The sequence below is a fragment of the Tenrec ecaudatus genome, chromosome 12, assembly GCF_050624435.1.
Source record: "Tenrec ecaudatus isolate mTenEca1 chromosome 12, mTenEca1.hap1, whole genome shotgun sequence".
NCBI lineage: Eukaryota > Metazoa > Chordata > Mammalia > Afrosoricida > Tenrecidae > Tenrec > Tenrec ecaudatus.
Genome location: NC_134541.1, coordinates 36,573,867 through 36,592,298, shown reverse-complemented (window position 1 = coordinate 36,592,298; position 18,432 = coordinate 36,573,867). Strand labels below are relative to the sequence as shown.

The 18,432-nt window shown below is 48.6% G+C and overlaps 1 protein-coding gene across 1 annotated transcript in view; it reads right to left on the bottom strand.

Moving 5' to 3' along the window:
• CDS2 (CDP-diacylglycerol synthase 2) overlaps nt 1-18,432 on the bottom strand; it is a 60,315-nt gene that overhangs the window by 16,927 nt on the left and 24,956 nt on the right. Inside the window, exon 2 of the mRNA XM_075563971.1 lies at nt 839-975. Coding sequence (XP_075420086.1) covers nt 839-975 — 137 coding nt within the window. The remainder of the gene's footprint in view (nt 1-838; nt 976-18,432) is intronic.

Below are 18,432 nucleotides of genomic sequence, written 5' to 3'. Positions count from 1 at the left end.
ACAGGAGGGCTGACACACACTCTCTGCTAGAGCCCTGGAACTGAAGGAGCCAAGTGGGGACCCCTGCCAGTGCTGGGGTGCTTACACTGCTACTGGATCCACAAGACTTCCCACCCACTGGCCTGTAAACTTCCTGCATTCGGCATCATTGCATGTGTTTTTTGAGTCTGAAGAGGAATTTATAAATTAGTATCGAACACAAGGGCTAATATCAGACTATGGACTTGATCTGGACAGGGTTGGGATGTTTTCTCAATATTCACTTGCTCTTGTTTATAAAGTTCTTTCTTATACACCTATGAGTGTGTCTGAATTTGTTTCCCAATCCACCCAGACTAACACAAATGTCTTCCTGGGGAATTTTTAAGGAAATGTTCACAATGGACAGATGGGTATGTATAGCCATTATTAACCAGCATTGTGGGTCCCTCTGTGAAAAGAAGCCCATCAATTACGAACTCCAATATATTTTCTCTTGGCATAGTCTGTATCTACCACTGCCGGGCACCCCAGCCTTGTCCGGAACGTCCCTTCTTTCTAGAGTGCACTCATCAGCCCAGGTCTGAATCAATCCAGGGCTAGAACCTGGCTGGTCCTTCTCCCGGCTACCCGCAGGCCTGTCTCATACTGAGCACTGGGTCACACTCAACTCGGCCCTACTCTTCTGCAGAAAGCAAGTCCTAGGCAGAGGCAGGGCAGACTGAGGCTGAAGGAAGTGGACCAGCTCCCCACCGCACATCAACGGAAGAGGCTCTGTGAGAGCAGTGGGTCTTCCATGGTGCTAGGACATGACCCGAAGCCCCCAAGGGCACCTGCATCCTTAGGTCAGTCAGATTACCTTGAGGACAAGTTGGACAGGGCCCTGTTGAGGACCTCCGGCGTGTCGTCTGCAGAGGTCGGCAGGGGCGCGGGATCTGCTCGACTCTCACTGTCTGACGCAGTCTCTCCATCAACCTTTGCTTCAGACTCTGACTCCTGGAAGGTGGAAACATAGGCGAGGGAAGGTCAGGCGAGTCTGGTAACATACGGAGACGTGTACACCTGTCATGGGAACCTGAGGGGAAGGACCACGGGGCTTGAGGGCCCTGGCACCGTCAGGTAACCAGGACAGAGGGGACTAACAGCGATCCCGACACTGCCGTGACATGTGCCAGATGGCTCACGCCCCCTGGGGGCAGGTCCGTGTGTGTGTGTGTGTGTGTGTGTGTGTGTGTGTGTGTGCAGAGGGAGCAGCCACACGTGGGATGTGGGGGAGGTGGGTCCTGAGGAGAAATTACATGCTCTTTGTAACTCAAGACAGCAAACAGGGTCTGGGCTTGGGTGCCACCAGGCCCTCACCGCTGACTCTGCCCATGGTGAGGGTGCCCCCAGGCTTACACCCTACAAGGCTTTGGCACTGAAAATTGGTTTGTATTCTCTGTGTTAACTCCACAACCATGCCCATCGCAGCTACCAGGGAGAGGAGAAAAGGAGGCTGAGACCAGACGACTCCCCCAGGCTGCTGTGCTGTCTTTGAACCCGGGGAGGACATGCCCTGGAGGTCTCCTTCTAGCTCCAAACAGGCTGGTTCACAAAATCCCAAATGCTACCCATAAGCACTGTGCTCTGTCACCAGAAAACCAGCGAGGGGGCAGCCAAAAGTCAACCACCAGTTCCACAGGCAGAGGAGCAAAAGGGAAGGAGGGAGCCAGGCAGGGCGCAGGCGGCAAGAAGCACCGCGACACCCTCCATGCCAACGTGTCCGGGAACCTACACTGCTGCGTGAAACCTTCGCCCGAAACACAAGTTTCTTTTCTGGTGGGTCGGTGGGTTGTTTTTCAAAGGATTCGGGGATGCTCTGCATGACTGTCTGGATCTCCCCCGCATGCTTTGGGGCTTCGAAGCCAGCCTCTGGGCGCCAGGAGGTCTCCACCAGCCCATGTTCTCCAGGAGGATGGAGACGCCGCGGGGACCCAGCTTGAACAGAAGGAGAGGGTGCGCGTGCACACACACGTGCACACAGGTTATTTTTAACTGAGCCATCCTGTTGTCAAGGAGACTCTCAAAGGCTGCGGCCTCGCCGGGCTGGGGGGTGGGGGTGGCAAGGAAGGTGGGGGGACAGCTTCATGGTGCCAGAGCTGGGCAGAGCTCCTGCAGGGGGCAGGCAGGGGGCCTCTGTGGAGCCGTCTCTGGCTTCTCTTTGTCCCTTGTTAGAGAGCCTTCTACAGGGAGGTGTCCCGTTGCATGCCTGTTGTTATTAGCTGCACAACAGAGGGGCTGGGATGACCAACAACCGGGGCAAAGGCTAAAGCCTGACAGAGGTCCCTGGGCCTCACATCAGGCCCATGAAGAAGCACCTCCAAGCCCTGCGTCTGGAAGGAGGCTGCTCTGGGCAGGACACATCCCACATAAACAACCACTTTTCCCAAGGCCAAAACCAGGCCTCCAGGATAAAGCCCTGTGAGCCAGGCTGGGGCAGGGTCTGGGAGGGCGGCTGGGGTCAGTCAGTGCTCTGGTCTCCTGTCCCTACTCCCAGCAGCAGAGGAAACAAAACCGGAGAGTGTTGTGACAGTTCGTGGGATAGGGAAAGAAAGAGGGGGCTGATGGCAGCTTCATCCGAGGTGCAGGGACTGGGAGGGCACGTTTCTACTCAGGAGACACACACACTGGACCCAGAGCAGGAGGCACCGGGCACGGTTACCGCTTAGCTCGCTGGGAGCCGGCAGGGCAGGCTGGGGCAAGGAGCATTTCTGCAGCCAGTCAGAAAAGGCAGCGCCCTGGTCCTGCCTCAGACACTCAGCACAGGCCCTCAGGTGGGACAGAACCGCCAGCGTCAAGGCTGCAACATCAGTGGAAGTCAGGAAGCCTGTGAAGTGACTCAATAACAGTGGGGCATCCTCAACCCCCACCCCAGTTCCATTAACCCGCTTCCTCCCAGGGCAGAAGCTGAGCAGAAGCACCCCCCACCTTCTCATCATCCCACAGCCAATTCCCGTGGGGGCCCGGGACGCTGGTAAACAGGAAGCAAGAGGGCTGCTCTCAGGGAGAGAGGAGAAAAAGAAAAGGCTCTCTTCTAGACCGCCAACTTCCATCTGGTTCCCGGAGATGGGCTAGAGAGGGGCAGAAGCACTTACAGGGATGGTACTGGGAGTGTCCTGTGTGCCAGGGTCTCGAGAAAAGCCATGGAGGTGGGCGGGGGGGGGGCGGGGTTTTTGAGAAAATTAAGCCTACCCACGACTCCCAAGAGCCCAGAAGCCTTCCCTGCCCTCCTGGCACCGCCCTGGGCTCAGGATAGCACACAGCCCTCCCTTCAACAGAGGCCAGTGGGCAGCTAAGAAAGCCTGAGAACGCAGCAAGGGGGCGGGCAGTGCCTGGTGGTCAAGGCTTGGCTCTTCCCAGAAAGGGTTCCAGCATTTTTCTGTACAAGGAGTTTTCACCATTACCCTCTAAGTGGGAAACCCTGTAGTGGTCCCCGCCCTTCCCGAGTGTGGTCCTCACACTGTCTCCCCTCTCCTCAAGCCCATAATCCCAGTGAGGGCTGCAGCCAGGCTGTCCTCGTCACTACCATGACCCCAACCCCTGGCAGGCACACACCTGGATCGCAGAAGGCACCAAGGAGGCCTCCCCACAGCTGCATGAGCCAACCAATCAGAGCAGCCAGGCTTTCCCAGGTGGGCGGATCCAACCAGAGCTACCTATATACAGCTTCATTCAGCCACCCAACAAACATATTTTCACTTTTAGTAACGCTGCATGAGGCATTACGGGGTAAGGTGGTGGCCAGTTTTCCCAATGTCCACATTCCTTACTTGGGCATTGTAACAGAAGCTCGTATTCACACTGATCTGATGGCTATGGGTTGGTGAGGGCAGGGAGGGTTATAAGAGAAACTCTGCTTTTTAGCTGGGCTTAGAATAAAAGTCATATTCTAATTCAAGTCTATGAAACGCTAGCAGAAGTGGCGCAAGCAGTTCTGCCAATGTTCCTTGATGCTTCTGAAATGTGGACAGGCCAGCTGGAGCTCCAGCAACCAGGTTTGCTCCCCTTGCCACTGAGTCAGATGCAACTCCCAAGGATCCTATAGGGAAGGCGGAAGTACGGCAAGGAGTTTGCTGAGCTGTCCTCCTAATGAAGGCAGCCTGCCACATTTTTCTCCTGCAGAGCAGCTGGTAGGTTTGAACCTCCGACCTTTGGGAGCAGGCGAGCACTGCACCACCAGGGCTTCTCCACAAGCTGAAAGCCACCTATCAAGAAGGAGCAAGCAACACGATAAAAGACTGTCCAAGAGATGGAAACTATCTGCAGACACCAAACAGGAGTATGGATCCTTGGGCTGCTGATTACATGATAGGAAAAAAAAAGCTTCTATCTTAATAAGCCACGGCTATGCCAGGTTTTCTGCACCTTGAGGCCAAATGTGTCCTAATACAGAGGAGTCACAAAAAGACAGGATTTGCTGCAGAGGTATATCCAGACACGGAAGAGGAGGGCTGCCTGAACTTAAGAGCTGCCAGGCTGGATTTCTAACTCTGCCAGGCACCACTGGACAAGCCACACACACTGCCAAGCGCACGCATTAGGCCAAGAAGTCAACAAGGCCTCACAATTTCGAGCTGTAATCTCTCGTAAAGATCACACAGCTCAGAAAGGACAAGGGCAGGAATCTGTCCTCCCACACCCTCTCCCACGGGCCCCATGCAGGCCTCCCTGTGAAGTGAATGCACTTGTTGCCAAATGCATCGCCGTGGAGCAAGCTCATGAGTGCAATCTGAACCAGCAACAGGAGCATCTACCAACATCAAAGGCCCTTATTTAATTCAGAGCAGAGGCTACCGAGGGGGAGAAACCACCTCAGGCCCCTGGGAGGCTGGAGCCGGGCTCTGTGCTGATGACATCACTTGTTTACCAGGGTTCCAGCAAAGTCACGGGAAATTCGGAGCCTCGGAGTCAGCAGGTCCTCTGCTCGTCAGTTCCCTAGCGAGGCATCTCTATTTGGTATTGAGGTGGAAACGGATGTTCAGCCTTACCAAGGGCAGATGTCATTTTCTCCTTTCTTTTCCCCCTCATTAGAATAAAACTATTCCAAGGATGAGAGTGTATTGAATATTGGGCGGTTCTTCACCTTACTCTATCTCTGGGCAATATTAGACTTCATTAACTACGTCCACCTTAAAAGCGTCTTCTCTCAGTTTCCATGATACCACACCTTCTACATTCTCATTCCACCTGCCTGCTCGTTCTCAGACTCCTGTGCTCTCTATTATCCTTCTACTTCACCTTTAAACGGAGCCCTGGTGGTACAGCAGGTTGTTTGGCTACTGACCCAGAGGTCAGTGGTTTGAACTCAGCAGCTCCAAAGGAGAACGATAAGGTGCTCAGCTTCCACAAAGATGTCCATCCTCAGAAACCTTATGGAGCACTTCCACTCTGTTCTACCACTTCAAATTGGACTCAAGACTCAATGGCAGTGAGCTACTGGAACCTTTAAATGTTGGACTCCATCTAGTTCAAAAGCAACAGAGCCCACATGGAAGAAGCACAACAACCTGTGTGATCACGAGGTGTCGAAGGAATCAGGTATCAGGCATCAAAGAACAAAAAATCATATCATTGTGAATGAGAGGGTGTGTGGAATGGGGACCCAAAGCCCATCTGTAGGCAACTGGACATCCCCTTAGGCTTAGGGAAGGGTCTCGGGGAGAAGATGAGCCAGTCAGGGTGCAGTGTAGCAACGATGAAATATACAACATTCCTCTAATTCCTAAATGCTTCCCCCCTCCCCACTATTATGATCCCAATTCTACCTTATAAATCTGGCAAGATCTGTGGATGCACACTGGTATAGACAGGACCAGTGCTGAGAGCGGCGATGCCGGGAGAGTGGAGGGAGGGTGGGGTGGAAAGGGGTAACTGATTACAAGGATTTACATATAACCTCCTCCCTGGGGGATGGACAACAGAAAAGTGGGTGAAGGGAGACGTCAGACAGGGCAAGATATGACAAAATAATAATAATTTATAAATTCTCAAGAGGCCATGAGGGAGGGGGGAGCAGGGAAGGAGGGAGAAAAATGAGGACCTGATGCCAGGGGCTTAAGTGGAGAGCAAATGTTTTGAGGATGATGAGGACAATGAATGTACAACATGTGCTTTATACAATTGATGTATGGATGGATTGTGATAAGAGTTGTGTGAGCCCCCAATAAAATGATTAAAAATAAATAAATGTTGGACTAACTTTGGGCTCAACTCCAGACCAAAATACTCTCTCTCCGTACATACCATCATCACCTGGTCTGTCCTTTGGCTTTGGATACGAATTGCATGCCAGCTATCCAGCATTTCTACCGTCAACCTCCGCCTCTACCTAAGTGCCAGTTCCATCGCTGGAGCTATTAGTAACATCTCCACCACTTCTTCAACTGGAATGTATCTAAAGAGAACTCCTGACATTGTTCCATAAACTACTGGTCTTCATGTCTTACCTAGCTGGCCAGTTGACAGCACCACACTCGGTTTTGTGTGCATGATGCATTGCACAAAAACCTACAAGTCTCTCTATCTTCCTCTATGTACTGCATTCTGCAGTTAACTCCCTTCCAAAATCCATTCCACTCCTCTTGCACGGTGTGTTAAAGAGCCTATTTACCGAAAACCAAAAAACTCACTACCATCAAGTCCGTTCCAGCTCATAGTAACCCTATAATGGGTAGGCTGTAAATCTGTATGGGAGTAGACAGACTCGTCTTTTTCCCTGGAAGCGGTTAGTGGGTTTGAACCATGACCTTGCTGTTAGCAATCCAACAATTACCCAACAGCGCCAGCAAGGGCTCTCTATAACAGCCTGTCCAGGCTGTTTGTGTTCCGTCCATGTTGCCACACAAGAATCAAATCCACTACATCTGTGAAAACAAACAATGGAGAAGTTCAGTATCATCAGCCGGAACATGTCCAGATGAAAGTTCAAGGTGAAACTAAGGCAAATGAAAACTTGCTTACATGAGCCAAAATATGATCTGGATGTGGGATGAGATCAAGGTTGCTCTACGTGAAGTAAGCAAACTCCAAAACCAAACTCACTGCCATCTAGTCGATGCTGACTCATAGCAACTCTACAGGACAGGGTAGGACTGCCCCTGTGAGTTTTCAAGATTGTGATTGTTAAGGGGATTAGAAAGTCCATCTTTCCCCTTCAGAGCAGCTGGTGGTTTCAAACTGCCAACCTTGAAGATTACAGCCCAACTCATAACCATCACGCCGCCAGGGCTCCTAATGAAAAAAGCAAAAAGACAGGAAAGAAAGAAAAGACCAAAATCGATGTCAAAAGATGCGTGTTCTTAGAAATAGAACAGCTGGCGAATGAAAGAAATGAAGAGGTGAAAGGGCTGCAGAGAAGACTCAAAGGGCAACTCGAGAAGGCAAAGTATTACAATGAAATGTGCAAAGACCTAAAGGTAGAAAACCAAAAGGGAAGAACACATTTCAGCATTTCTCAAGCTGAAAGAACAGAGGGAAAAGGTCAAGCCTCGAGTTGAAATATTGAAGAAATCTATAGGCAAGACACTGAACAAAGCAAGAAGAATCAAAAGAAGATGGAAAAAGTACCATCACTGTACCAAACAGAACTGGTGGATGTTCAACCAGGTAGCATATGATCGAGAACTGATGGTACTGAAGGAAGAAGTGCAAGGTATACTGAAAGGAATTGGGGGGCAGGGGGGAGGGGGCTCTAGGAATTGACAGAATACCAATGGAAAGGTTTCAACACAGAGACACAATGGTGGAGCTACTCACTCACTCACTTTCACCAAGAAATTATTTGGAAGGCAGCTACCTGGCCAATCAACTGGAAGAGTTCTGTATTTGTGGCCTCTTTCCAGAGAGAATCCAACAGAACGTGGGAATTATTAGTAAACAATTATCATTAATGTCATACACAAGTGAAATTTTGCTGAAGATAATTTTTAAACGACTGCATCGGTACACAGACATGGAATGGGCAGAAATGCACACTAGCATCTGAAAAGAGGCTGCGTTTTAGACAAAGGATAGCATTGCTGATGCCAAATGGATCTTGGCTAAAAGCAGACACAATCAAAAAGAGTCTCTTTGTGTTTTATGGACTAGGCAAATGCATTAAACTCTGTGGATCATAAAACAAATTAAGATTTGTAAGATTCTAAAGAATGGAAATTATACTGAGGCACACAGACTTCTAACACTGAGCAAGAGGCAGTCACTCACACAAAACAAGGGGACACAGCATCGTTTACTATGAGGGCATGTGTGAGTCAGGGTTGTATCCTTTCACCATGTTTATTCAATCTGCATATTGAGAAAATGATCAGAGAAGCTGGACATCATCAGGGACCGAGGAAATCGAATTAACAACCTGCAACATACAGATGACACCACCTTGCTTGTTGAAGGGAGGAGGGTCTAAAGTGTTTGTTGAAGATCAAAGAGTACAGCCTTCAGTATGGATTATAGCTCAACATCATGAAAGCAAAAATCCCCACAACAAAGACTGAAGTAATTGTGGCAGTTACATAATCTCCTGTCAACTTGCGAAGGGGTGGAGTCTGGCCTGTCAATCAGGTCACAGCTTGATGACCTCATTTGGAGGCGGGAAGGATATCGATAGCTCACTGGAGGCCAGACTCTCACATTCTGCTTGTCTTCCTACTGACAAGCCACATGGAGGACCCCTGATGGAACAAGAGGCCTGGAGCTGGAGTAGCCACATATAGACCCACGCTAGGGCTGAGATGCTTCTACCGCCGCTGCATCCACAAGACTTTGCACCCACTGGCCTGTGATCTTCTATTGCATGTGTTGCGGGAGCCTGAAGAGGAAATTATAGACTGGTATCAGACATCTGAGCTAATATCTGAATAATGGACTTGATCTAGATGGGGCTGGATGTTTTCTTAGTATACAATTCTTTGATACCAATTTCTCTATTACACACATACAAGTGTCTATGAATTTGTTTCTCTAGCCAACCCGGACTAACACAGTCATCAAAGGTTGCGTTTCGCTTGTCCAAGGAAGGAACCATCAAGAAATCAAAAGACAGATTTCACTGGGCAAATCTACTGCAAAAGACCTCTTTAAAGTGTTATGACCCAAGCCATGGTATTTGCAATGGAATCATATGCACAAATCGTCACTGATCTTTGTGAAATATCTATCAGGACACATATGTCCTCCACTTAGAACCTTTTAATGGTCTCTCATTGATGTAGGATGACTTAGCACATCGCAGCCTACTTTTTCCACCTCTTCCCTACGTGTTGGTCATCTCTAGAGATGGCAGAACTGCAGCCACAATGGCCTTCTTGCTGCCCTTCAACACAGTGAGCTCACTCCCAGCGTGGCCTCTACATCCACTCCAGAATCTCCTCTTGGCTCAATCATTCACATCACTCAAGTCTCAGGTCAAATGGTCCCTTCTCGGGGCATTTCTGACCACTCTAAGATAATGGCCCAATGCCACTCCCATCATACTCTATCCCCTGAAAATGCTTTCTTGTCTTTATAGCACTTGCCGTTACTTAAAATGTATTAGCAGCCTTGAGGGAGGGCACCAGGGAAATCGCCAGGCTCCAAGTCAGTAATGCCTATTCTTGAAAGACACCTGGGTTATGCAAGTGTAAAATTTTCCAAATCTCATTACCCAAAATAATCAAAAGTCTGTCTATTGCATTCTAATCTTTTATTCGGTATGCCTGGTGTTTTGTTTAGTTTGGGGTGTTTTTCTTTTTTTGGTGAGGGTGTAGAACAACACCTGCTTGTAACTGCACTTGACACTCAACCCCTACTTTGCTTTCTCAGCAATGACCTAGATAAAGCAATGATATACAGGCAACACAAGGCTCAGGAAACAATAAAAGGGGCTTCAAAAAGTACACGGAAAAATGGAATTGGAAGATAATGGAATTTGTCCACAAATGTTTTGAAGCCCACTAGTACACAATACAAAAAGAAAAAAAGACCAAAATGTCAGTGTGCAAGAAAGGTGGGCTGATTTAGCAAGCATGACATCAGACAGCACTTAACATACGATTTTAACCACCAGGTCAGCAACACAAACTAAGGCGGATAAGCTTAGGAACATTCACATAAAGACGTCAGGAAAAGAAACAAGAGTCCACGGTTCAGTAAAAGGCGGCAAGTGTTCTCGTAAGCCGTGTTACCAGAGGAACAGCACTGAGCAGACCTTGCCGAGAGATCACACATGTCTGCAGGGAACGCGGACAGACTACAACCGTCATAGAAACTGACGCGGAAACCTACGAGGCTGAGCCTGCGCCATTTGGGGAAAGAACATGCTTCACCATGATGGCAAAGAGGGGAATCATGCTTTCTGTCCCTGACCAGGGAAAAGCTTTAGGTAATTATGGTAAGACTCCTTACTGTTCAGCTACAAATAAGATATTAAATACCGTGTAGCTACAGGAAAAAGGGCTGGTTGCTAAGCGGTCTGTACTAAGTTTGAGCTACATGTAAAGCGCTGACACGGCTGACATGTGTTCGATAACTATTTACTGCCTCGTAGACTGGACCCTCGCTGACCCTTCTGGAACTAGGTCAGCCACCAGGGGCACATTCCACACACAGGCTCTGTCAGTGAACGTTCTGTAATGAAACGATTGCATGCCTGCATTGTCCGATATGACAACTACCATTTGCCACCTCCCCCCATTGAAGCACAGGGTCATGGTGGAAGGGATTTGTTTATTCGTAGCTATCTCTCCGTGGCCTACAACACTGCTGGGCACACAGAAGGTCTTCAATCGTTGTTTCTAAACAAAGGGAGAAGGGAGGGAGGATGGAAGAAGTCAGGCCATGGAGTAGCTGTGGAGTCTTCTCCACGTGTGAGCCTGTAAGTCAGAATGGCAGCTGTACATGTAATTCTTTTACACACGGGGTCACCTTCACCACGCAACACCACAGCCGGGCATTTTATTCAAAAGGCCCCCAGCTCTGGCTATGTCTGCAGAGACTGTGATTCACAAGTGTTCGGGAGGTGGGACTCTTAAAAATATCCTACGGATGTGACATCAAGCTTCCAGGCGAGCAGGGCTGGGCAGAGGGTTGAGAAGGAAATCCCCCACGCCTACTGACTGCTTTCCTCCAGCTTTCTTGCTAAAAGGAACACCTTGCCTTGTGGAGACTGGGCTTCCACAGCTGAGCAGTCTGCCAAGTGGGCTGGTATGCCAGGCAGAGACACGAATAACCCCAGCAGGTACATCAATCCACCACCTTCATAATAAATGCACCCCGGACTACCATGTAACAGGTCAACTGTCGGCGCTATCCAACTCGGTCTCAACCTGATGAGCAGAACGAACTCTAACCCTTCCGCCATCTGCACAGTGGAGGCGGGAGTTGCGCGCACACCATCCAAGCCGATCATCGCACCTCCATGACATCTCTGTTCCTGCAGTTTCCACTCGTTCTATGAGGGGGACGCCACCAAACCTTCACACCCCAAGGACTCCAAAGCAATGAGTAGATGGGAAGGAGCTTCAAAAAGCTCATGGAAAATATCCATCATCTCTCAATTGCATTTTGCCATGAACTTGTTGAAGTCCCCTGATCTGCAGTGTTGGGTACTCCTGAGTCGGTTCCAGCTCTCAGCCATGCTACACACAGCAGAACGAAGCCCTGTCCAGACCTGCACTTTCTCTACAGTCTTCCCGAGGTTCAAGAGAGTGGTGACCATGGTGTCAATCAACGTGTGAGGTTTCAACACCTGAAAGTTTTCCAGGTGAGTTCATCAAGCTCCTTAGAGCACAGGCATTCCTGAGCGCGCCGCATCGTGAAGGCACTGCTCATTTCAGAAGTGGCCCACACTGTTTTTGAAACACCACTTAGCTGGGCTCATAAAGTGGATTCACTACAAACTTTATATCTATGTCATAGGCATCAATAACAAAATTCTTTGCTCCGCCTTCTTGTTCTATCTCATTAAGCATGATAAATTGCCGGTGACCAGCAGTAACAGATGCCAAGACAAACCAGTCACTAAAAGTGCCCACAGATGTCAGGCACAAGACTCCTGACAACCAACAGGCTGAAAGCAACGGGGGTGACAAACTGGTTTGGCTGGTAGAGATCATGTTTCCTTTTCTGGTGGGGTGTTTTATTTTGTTTTGGGGGCTTTGCTTGTTTTCTACTTTTTACTATGGCTTCCTTTTGAATATCCATGCACCCTTAGTTCCAAGATACTGAGAGCAGTTTCCACAATGGAGCAGCACACTTGCTGTGTAGACCTTCCTGTGGAGACAGACCATTTCCACTCCCCCTTCGTTCCTCTTCCTCCATCCTTTCTGAGTTTGACCCCAGGACAAGTGCTGCCCTTTGGATTTCAGAGCTGACTGTTCTGTGGCAGGAGCATCCCTCCCTGGTGGTACTGTTCACCCAGTGGTGGCCATCTTTGCATGTTGCTTTTCCAGCTGACAAAAACTGGATTTCAAAGCTGAGGGCCGAGGTCAGGCTAGCCTTAGAAGGGGCAGTGGCTGGAAGAGAGGATGAGGGTGTCTGTCTGGGCACTGGGACTTCAGTTTTTCATCTGGGTGCTGGTGACATTAACATGCTTACTGTGTGGAAAGGCGGCTCACAGTGTAACGGCGGCCTTTGATCACAACGCAGAAGCTTCCAGACAGACCCTGTCTCTAGTAATGTGACCTGAGGCAAGATCCTTGATTTCCCGATGGCCAATTCCTCATCGCTGCTCGAGTTCCTAGTTCAAAGCCCAGGGCGGAGCACATCCTGCCCCAGGTTCCTCCCCAACAACACAGGGCTCTGAGGTCCGAAGTGCCCTGCCACCCTCACCCCATCATCTGGACCTGCAGTGGAAGCGGGGCCCTGGTGACAATCTTTACAGAAGCGGATCACCAGGCCTGTCACCTGGACAGTGGCTGGGTGGGTTTCAACTGCCAGCCCCTGGTTAGCCACCAAGTACATGCCGTGGAGCAGATGCACACACTCACAAAAGCACGCGAGTAAAAAGAAGGAAATGCTCAGTACTTAAGAATGGCATTTGCAGGAATTCCCGGGAGCTAATTAATAATGAATATCCATCCTGTAAACAAAAGGGGGAGTGATAAAGTAGATCTAAAAAACAAAAATGCTACAGCTGGCCTTTCAAAGCAGGGCATTCCTTAGCTCGGTGAGACATGTACCTCAGATGCCCGAGAGAAGGCCAAGGCACCATCTGGGTCTCAGTTTTCCCATCTGTAAAAGAGGGAGAATTCCTATCGCAAGGCTTTACTGCAGAGAAAACTTAAAAGGCAGCCATGTTTTCCAAACCATAGTTTGTGATCTCTTGGGTCTGGAGCAATGGGTCACACTAACCACCCATGGGGAGGCAGTAGCTGGTAGAGAGCACCAGGGTGCCTGTCTGGGCACTGGTCACCTGGGTGCTGGTTAGAGGAGAGGGCTCACTGGGAGAGAAGTCATCCCACTGTATATGTATCATGTGTGCACATGTCTGTGTGTATGCTATAATTCAATTTTAAAGTTCTAGTAAAAGTAAGATACTCGCTGAAGACAAATGGGTGCATAAGCAAATGTGGTCAAGAAAGCTGATAATTGGGAGAGTAGAGGGTGAGTGGGTTGGAAAGGGGGAACCGATTACAAGGATCTACATGTGACCTCCTCCCTGGGGGACGGACAACAGAAAAGGGAGTGAAGGGAGACGCCAGATAGGGCAAGATATGAGAAAATAATAATTTATAAATTATCAAGGGCTCATGAGGGAGGGGGGAGCAGGGTGGGGGTGGGGGGGAAGAGGACCTGATGCAAAGGGCTTAAGTGGAGAGAAAATGCTTTGAAAATGATTAGGGTAGGGAATGTACAGATATACTTTATATAATTGATGTATGTATATGTGTGGATTGTGATAAGAGTTGTATGAACCCCTAATAAAATGTTAAAAAAATAAATAAATACCCATCCCCCCCAAAAAAAAATAAAAGAAAGCTGATGGTGCCTGGATATCAAAAGATATAGCGTCTGGGGTCTTAAAGGCTTGAAGATAAACAAGCAGCCATCTAGCTGAGAATCAACACATGGAAGAAGCACACCAGCCTGGTGATTATGAGGTGTCGATGGGATCAGGTATCTAAGACCCAGGCATCTAAGACCCAGAACAAAGTCATAGTCAGTGGGCAGAACGGGGTGGATGGAGTGGAGACAAAGCCCCTATGTAGACAATTGGACATCCCCTCACAGAAGGGTCACAAGAAAGCAATGAACCAATCATGAACCACTGATGAAACACACAACTTTCCTCTAGTTATTTAATTCTTCCTTCCCCCCACTATCATGACCTGAATTCTACCTTACAAATCAGATTAGACCAGAACATGCACACACTGCTACAAATAAGAGTCAGCAACACAGGGAATCCAGGATAGATAAACCCCTCAAGGCCAACAATGACAATAGAGATAGCAGGAGGATACGGGGAAGGTGGGGGGAGAAAGGGGGAATCAATCACAAGGATCAACATATAACCCCCTCCCCCTCCCAGGGGAACGAACAACAGAAAAGTGGGTGAAGGGCAACAGAGTATGATGTAAGATATGAACACAATAATCTATAACTTATCAAGGGTTCATGAGGAAGGGGGTCGGGGAGGGAGGGAAAAAAATGAGGAGCTGACACCAAGAGCTCAAATAGAAAGAAAATGTTTTGAGAATGGTGATGGCAACAAATGTGCAAATGTGCTTGACACAATGGATGGATGGATGGATTGTTTCACCCAAAACAAACCTTTAAAATATACATATCCCACCCCTCTTCAGTTACTTGAAAAACAGGTGGGATTAAATGGAGGTAAAAAATTAAGAAGAAAAAAAAGAAGTTAAAGGGTCTTCTCATTCCCTTAGTCAGAGGTGATTGTTCAGCACCTGGAAAACTTTGCACAAAAATATGCTCAAATCAACGTCGTCCGTGATGTGTATTTTGACTGCAAATGTGTAATCGGTGTCGTTGAATCGTACGTGCAGAAGCGGCTGAGTTGGAGAATGTTTTGTTGCATAAGCTTTCACAAGTTCTTGAAAAAGATCCTTACATTGTAGATTTAGGCCAAGTTTAATCTTAAATTTGGTAAATATTGTTAATTTTTCATAAATAATAATGGTGTTTCAGTTTTATACATAAATAATCTTACTCTAACAATAGCCTAAATCTGGTTTATTTTACCTACTGGTAAAATAGCAACAGTGGCATTTCGATCGTCATGAATGTAGGCGTCTACTCGGTACTTCAGACTGTGTCCAAACGTTGTGCGCTTGAGTCGTTCCGTTCCACTGTCGAGTTCCCTGCCGACATCCCAGATCCTTCAGAAGACAGTGGGTTGACCCTCGGCATTGTAAGTGTGAACGTGGTATTTACGCACTGAAACAAACACCAGCATGTCAAGGTTTCCTTTTTGTTCCACATCCAAGTGCAACCAAACTCCTGCAGAAACCAGAGGCTCGCCTGTCACTTCCTGCCCAGCCGCTAATCCTACGGCTCATTCAGCGCCACCAAAACCCCCGGACAACCTCACAGTGCTAGCAGTCAAGCTTGATTAACAACCAGGACAGCTGAGCCTTTGGACAGTCAGTTTTGCCTTTAACCCGGGAACCCCCACAGTGAATCAGCATGCTTTTACTGAGTCATGGGAGCTACAGAAATCCAAGATACGAAGGAGACTTCATCTAATGAAAACAAGAGGAGACAAGTTTCTAATGAGGACTTAAGACTACTGAATACCTCAAAAGCCAGGGAAACAGATGAGATGAAGAAATGGGGTGAAAGAGTTGGCAGGGTCCCACAGAAAAGGCTGGGGCTGAGAAAGCCTTGCAAGAATGCCCTTACTCACTCTGGTCATGAGGCCCCAAGGTTACTCAGGGGCCACTGTCACTGGTCTTTGCTCCAAGACTTGAATGCAGAGAAAAACCGGGACTTGCCTGCTCTCCTGAGTACTTACTACTGGCTGGCCCTGAGAACACAGTTGCTCTAACTTTGGAGACTTTCTGAACAAACCGTGGAGGATTAAAGATGGGGAGACTAGGAGGCCAGAGGGACAAACTGATTAAGGAAAAACTGCATAGAACTAAGACTAAGATTCATGGGCCCACCTGGGTTCAAATTCTAACTCCATCAAGTTACGAGACCTAAGGCCTACTTCCTAATCATTGTAAAGTAGCAGCCAATTCTTCTAATACAATCATCCCAATTCTAGAAGTTTAGGACCCATAGCAACATCCAGCCCTGTCAAGCTCCCCACCAACACAAAGCCATACCCATACCCTGCCTCCCACTCCTTCCTCGGCTATCATATTGACTGTAAAAAATAGATGATCGGTAAACTAATCCACTGAGAACAATATTTCATTCACGCTGTTGCCTACACGCCATTCACCAACCTATATTCAGATGGACTAAAGACTTCACCAAACTATTAAAATAGCGTAAGAAAATAAGTCATGGAAGGAGGTCTTCAAAGCAGACTGAGTTCTCTGTAATCATGTCACCTAAGGCAGTGACCGTAGGAGATTGAAAAAGAAGAGGCAAGATGGCAGCTCCATCCGACACACCACACCTCCCATCTATAGCAAAGACCCACAAAACCAAGTGAACCTGACGTGGCTCACCATCCTGGAACCCGGAAGGTCAAAATGAAGGCTGAGGAATTCACTCAAGCCTCGAAGGGAAGAAGCAATTGAATGCACGCAGCGGGTGAGGGACACAGAGCCAGTCTGACTCAGCACGGCCTTCTGAGACACAGCTAGCAGCGATGCCGGAGGAGGGGCACGGGCGAGCAACTCCCCAGCAGCCCCAGTAAGAAACCGAGTAGACACACCTGGAGGAAAACAAAGCGCGCAAAACAAGAGCCAGATCAATGGAGAAACAGCCCAGGAAGGAGAGCATGAGTTCCAGGGATCCTGGCATCCACACAATACGGAAGGAACAAGGATCCACAGGCTGGTTTACTCAGGAGCAGTGAACCCTGACCATTGGAGTGGGTGGCATGTATGAAGCAAGAGAGTCCCCAGTCAGATTCCCTCCCTCGTCCCTTCTTGACCTTAATCAAGGCCAGGCCACGTTTAAGGATAGCAGCCAACACCACAACCCAGTGATGTCGGGGGCACGCTCCCTTGACCCCCCACACTGCTAGTGACTGGAGGCACAACTGCCTAGCCCCCCAATGGCAGGATCCTTACTACAAGTTGAGTTCCCCCTTTCTCGTCTCCACCTCGTCCCATCCACCATCCCCTCTTGCCACACACTGAACAGTAGCAGCTGAGGGGTCTTTGTCATCCCAGCAACCCACTCCTCCAGGCAACAAGTCCACTCCAGTAACCCTACCTCATCCCTGCTGACAAACCACTCTGAACAGTGGGCTACCCACCACTCCAGGGACACCTCCCCCTCTCACCTCTGGTGTTCCCCCCACCCCACCCCGTTATAGGAATCCTCCTCTCCAAGCAATGCAGGACACTTCAGTGACCCTACCTGACCCTGAGCACTACCTGGTAAACCACTACCCTAAGCAGTAGGCGAGCTCTGTGGTAACACCACCCCAATCGGACAGCCTGCCCCTCTGAGCTGCATGAAGCTGTTCCAGCACGCCCCCGACCCCTCCCCATGACCACCCAACAAACAGTGAGCAATCTCTGGTCCCCTGCACGGTCCACCCACCCAATAAGCAATCAAAGGAGAATGTATTCCTGCACCACTCGCCCAGCACACCTGCCACTTGTCCTGCTCCGCCCACTGGACAAGTGACATCACCCCTGTGAACACTTCGCCAGGCCACCAGCACGACCATGTGCTCACTACCAACCAGCGTGCCAGAGTTCCAGTGCTACCAGGCCATGTACCAGCACAGCAGACCCACCCAGATACATCAAAACAACAGATCATGAAGCAAGCAAATACATGATCAATCAATCAATCAAAACACCTTGCCCACATGGATTAAGCCTCCGGAGAATTCCCTCTGACCATAGTTAAGGAATGTGAATAATATATTGCCTTGCTATCAGAGAGAGCATTGTAAACTCAACTGTAGCAGATGTATTTAGGTTAACATGTAATATCTTATCGTTTACCTCCCTTTTGACCCATTTTAAAGTTGTTTGGGTTAAAAAATAAAAGGAAAGGGAAATATATGTGGATCACGCCTCTGATAAATTTCCTCTGACCACAGACCAGGGATGTGAACAGCCTTGCTATTATGCAGAGTGCATTAGAAAGTGGACAACGGCAGATCCAGTTAGGCTAAATTTTAATACCTATCATTTGAGCTCCCTATGACCCCGGAAAATTGCTCTAATTTTTAATATTTTCTGCTTTCTTTTTTATTGAAGTTTTTTTTGTTTTACTTTGTTACTGTGTTGGGTGTGTGTGTGTGTGTGTTGGTTTTTGGTATGTTTTTATTTGTGT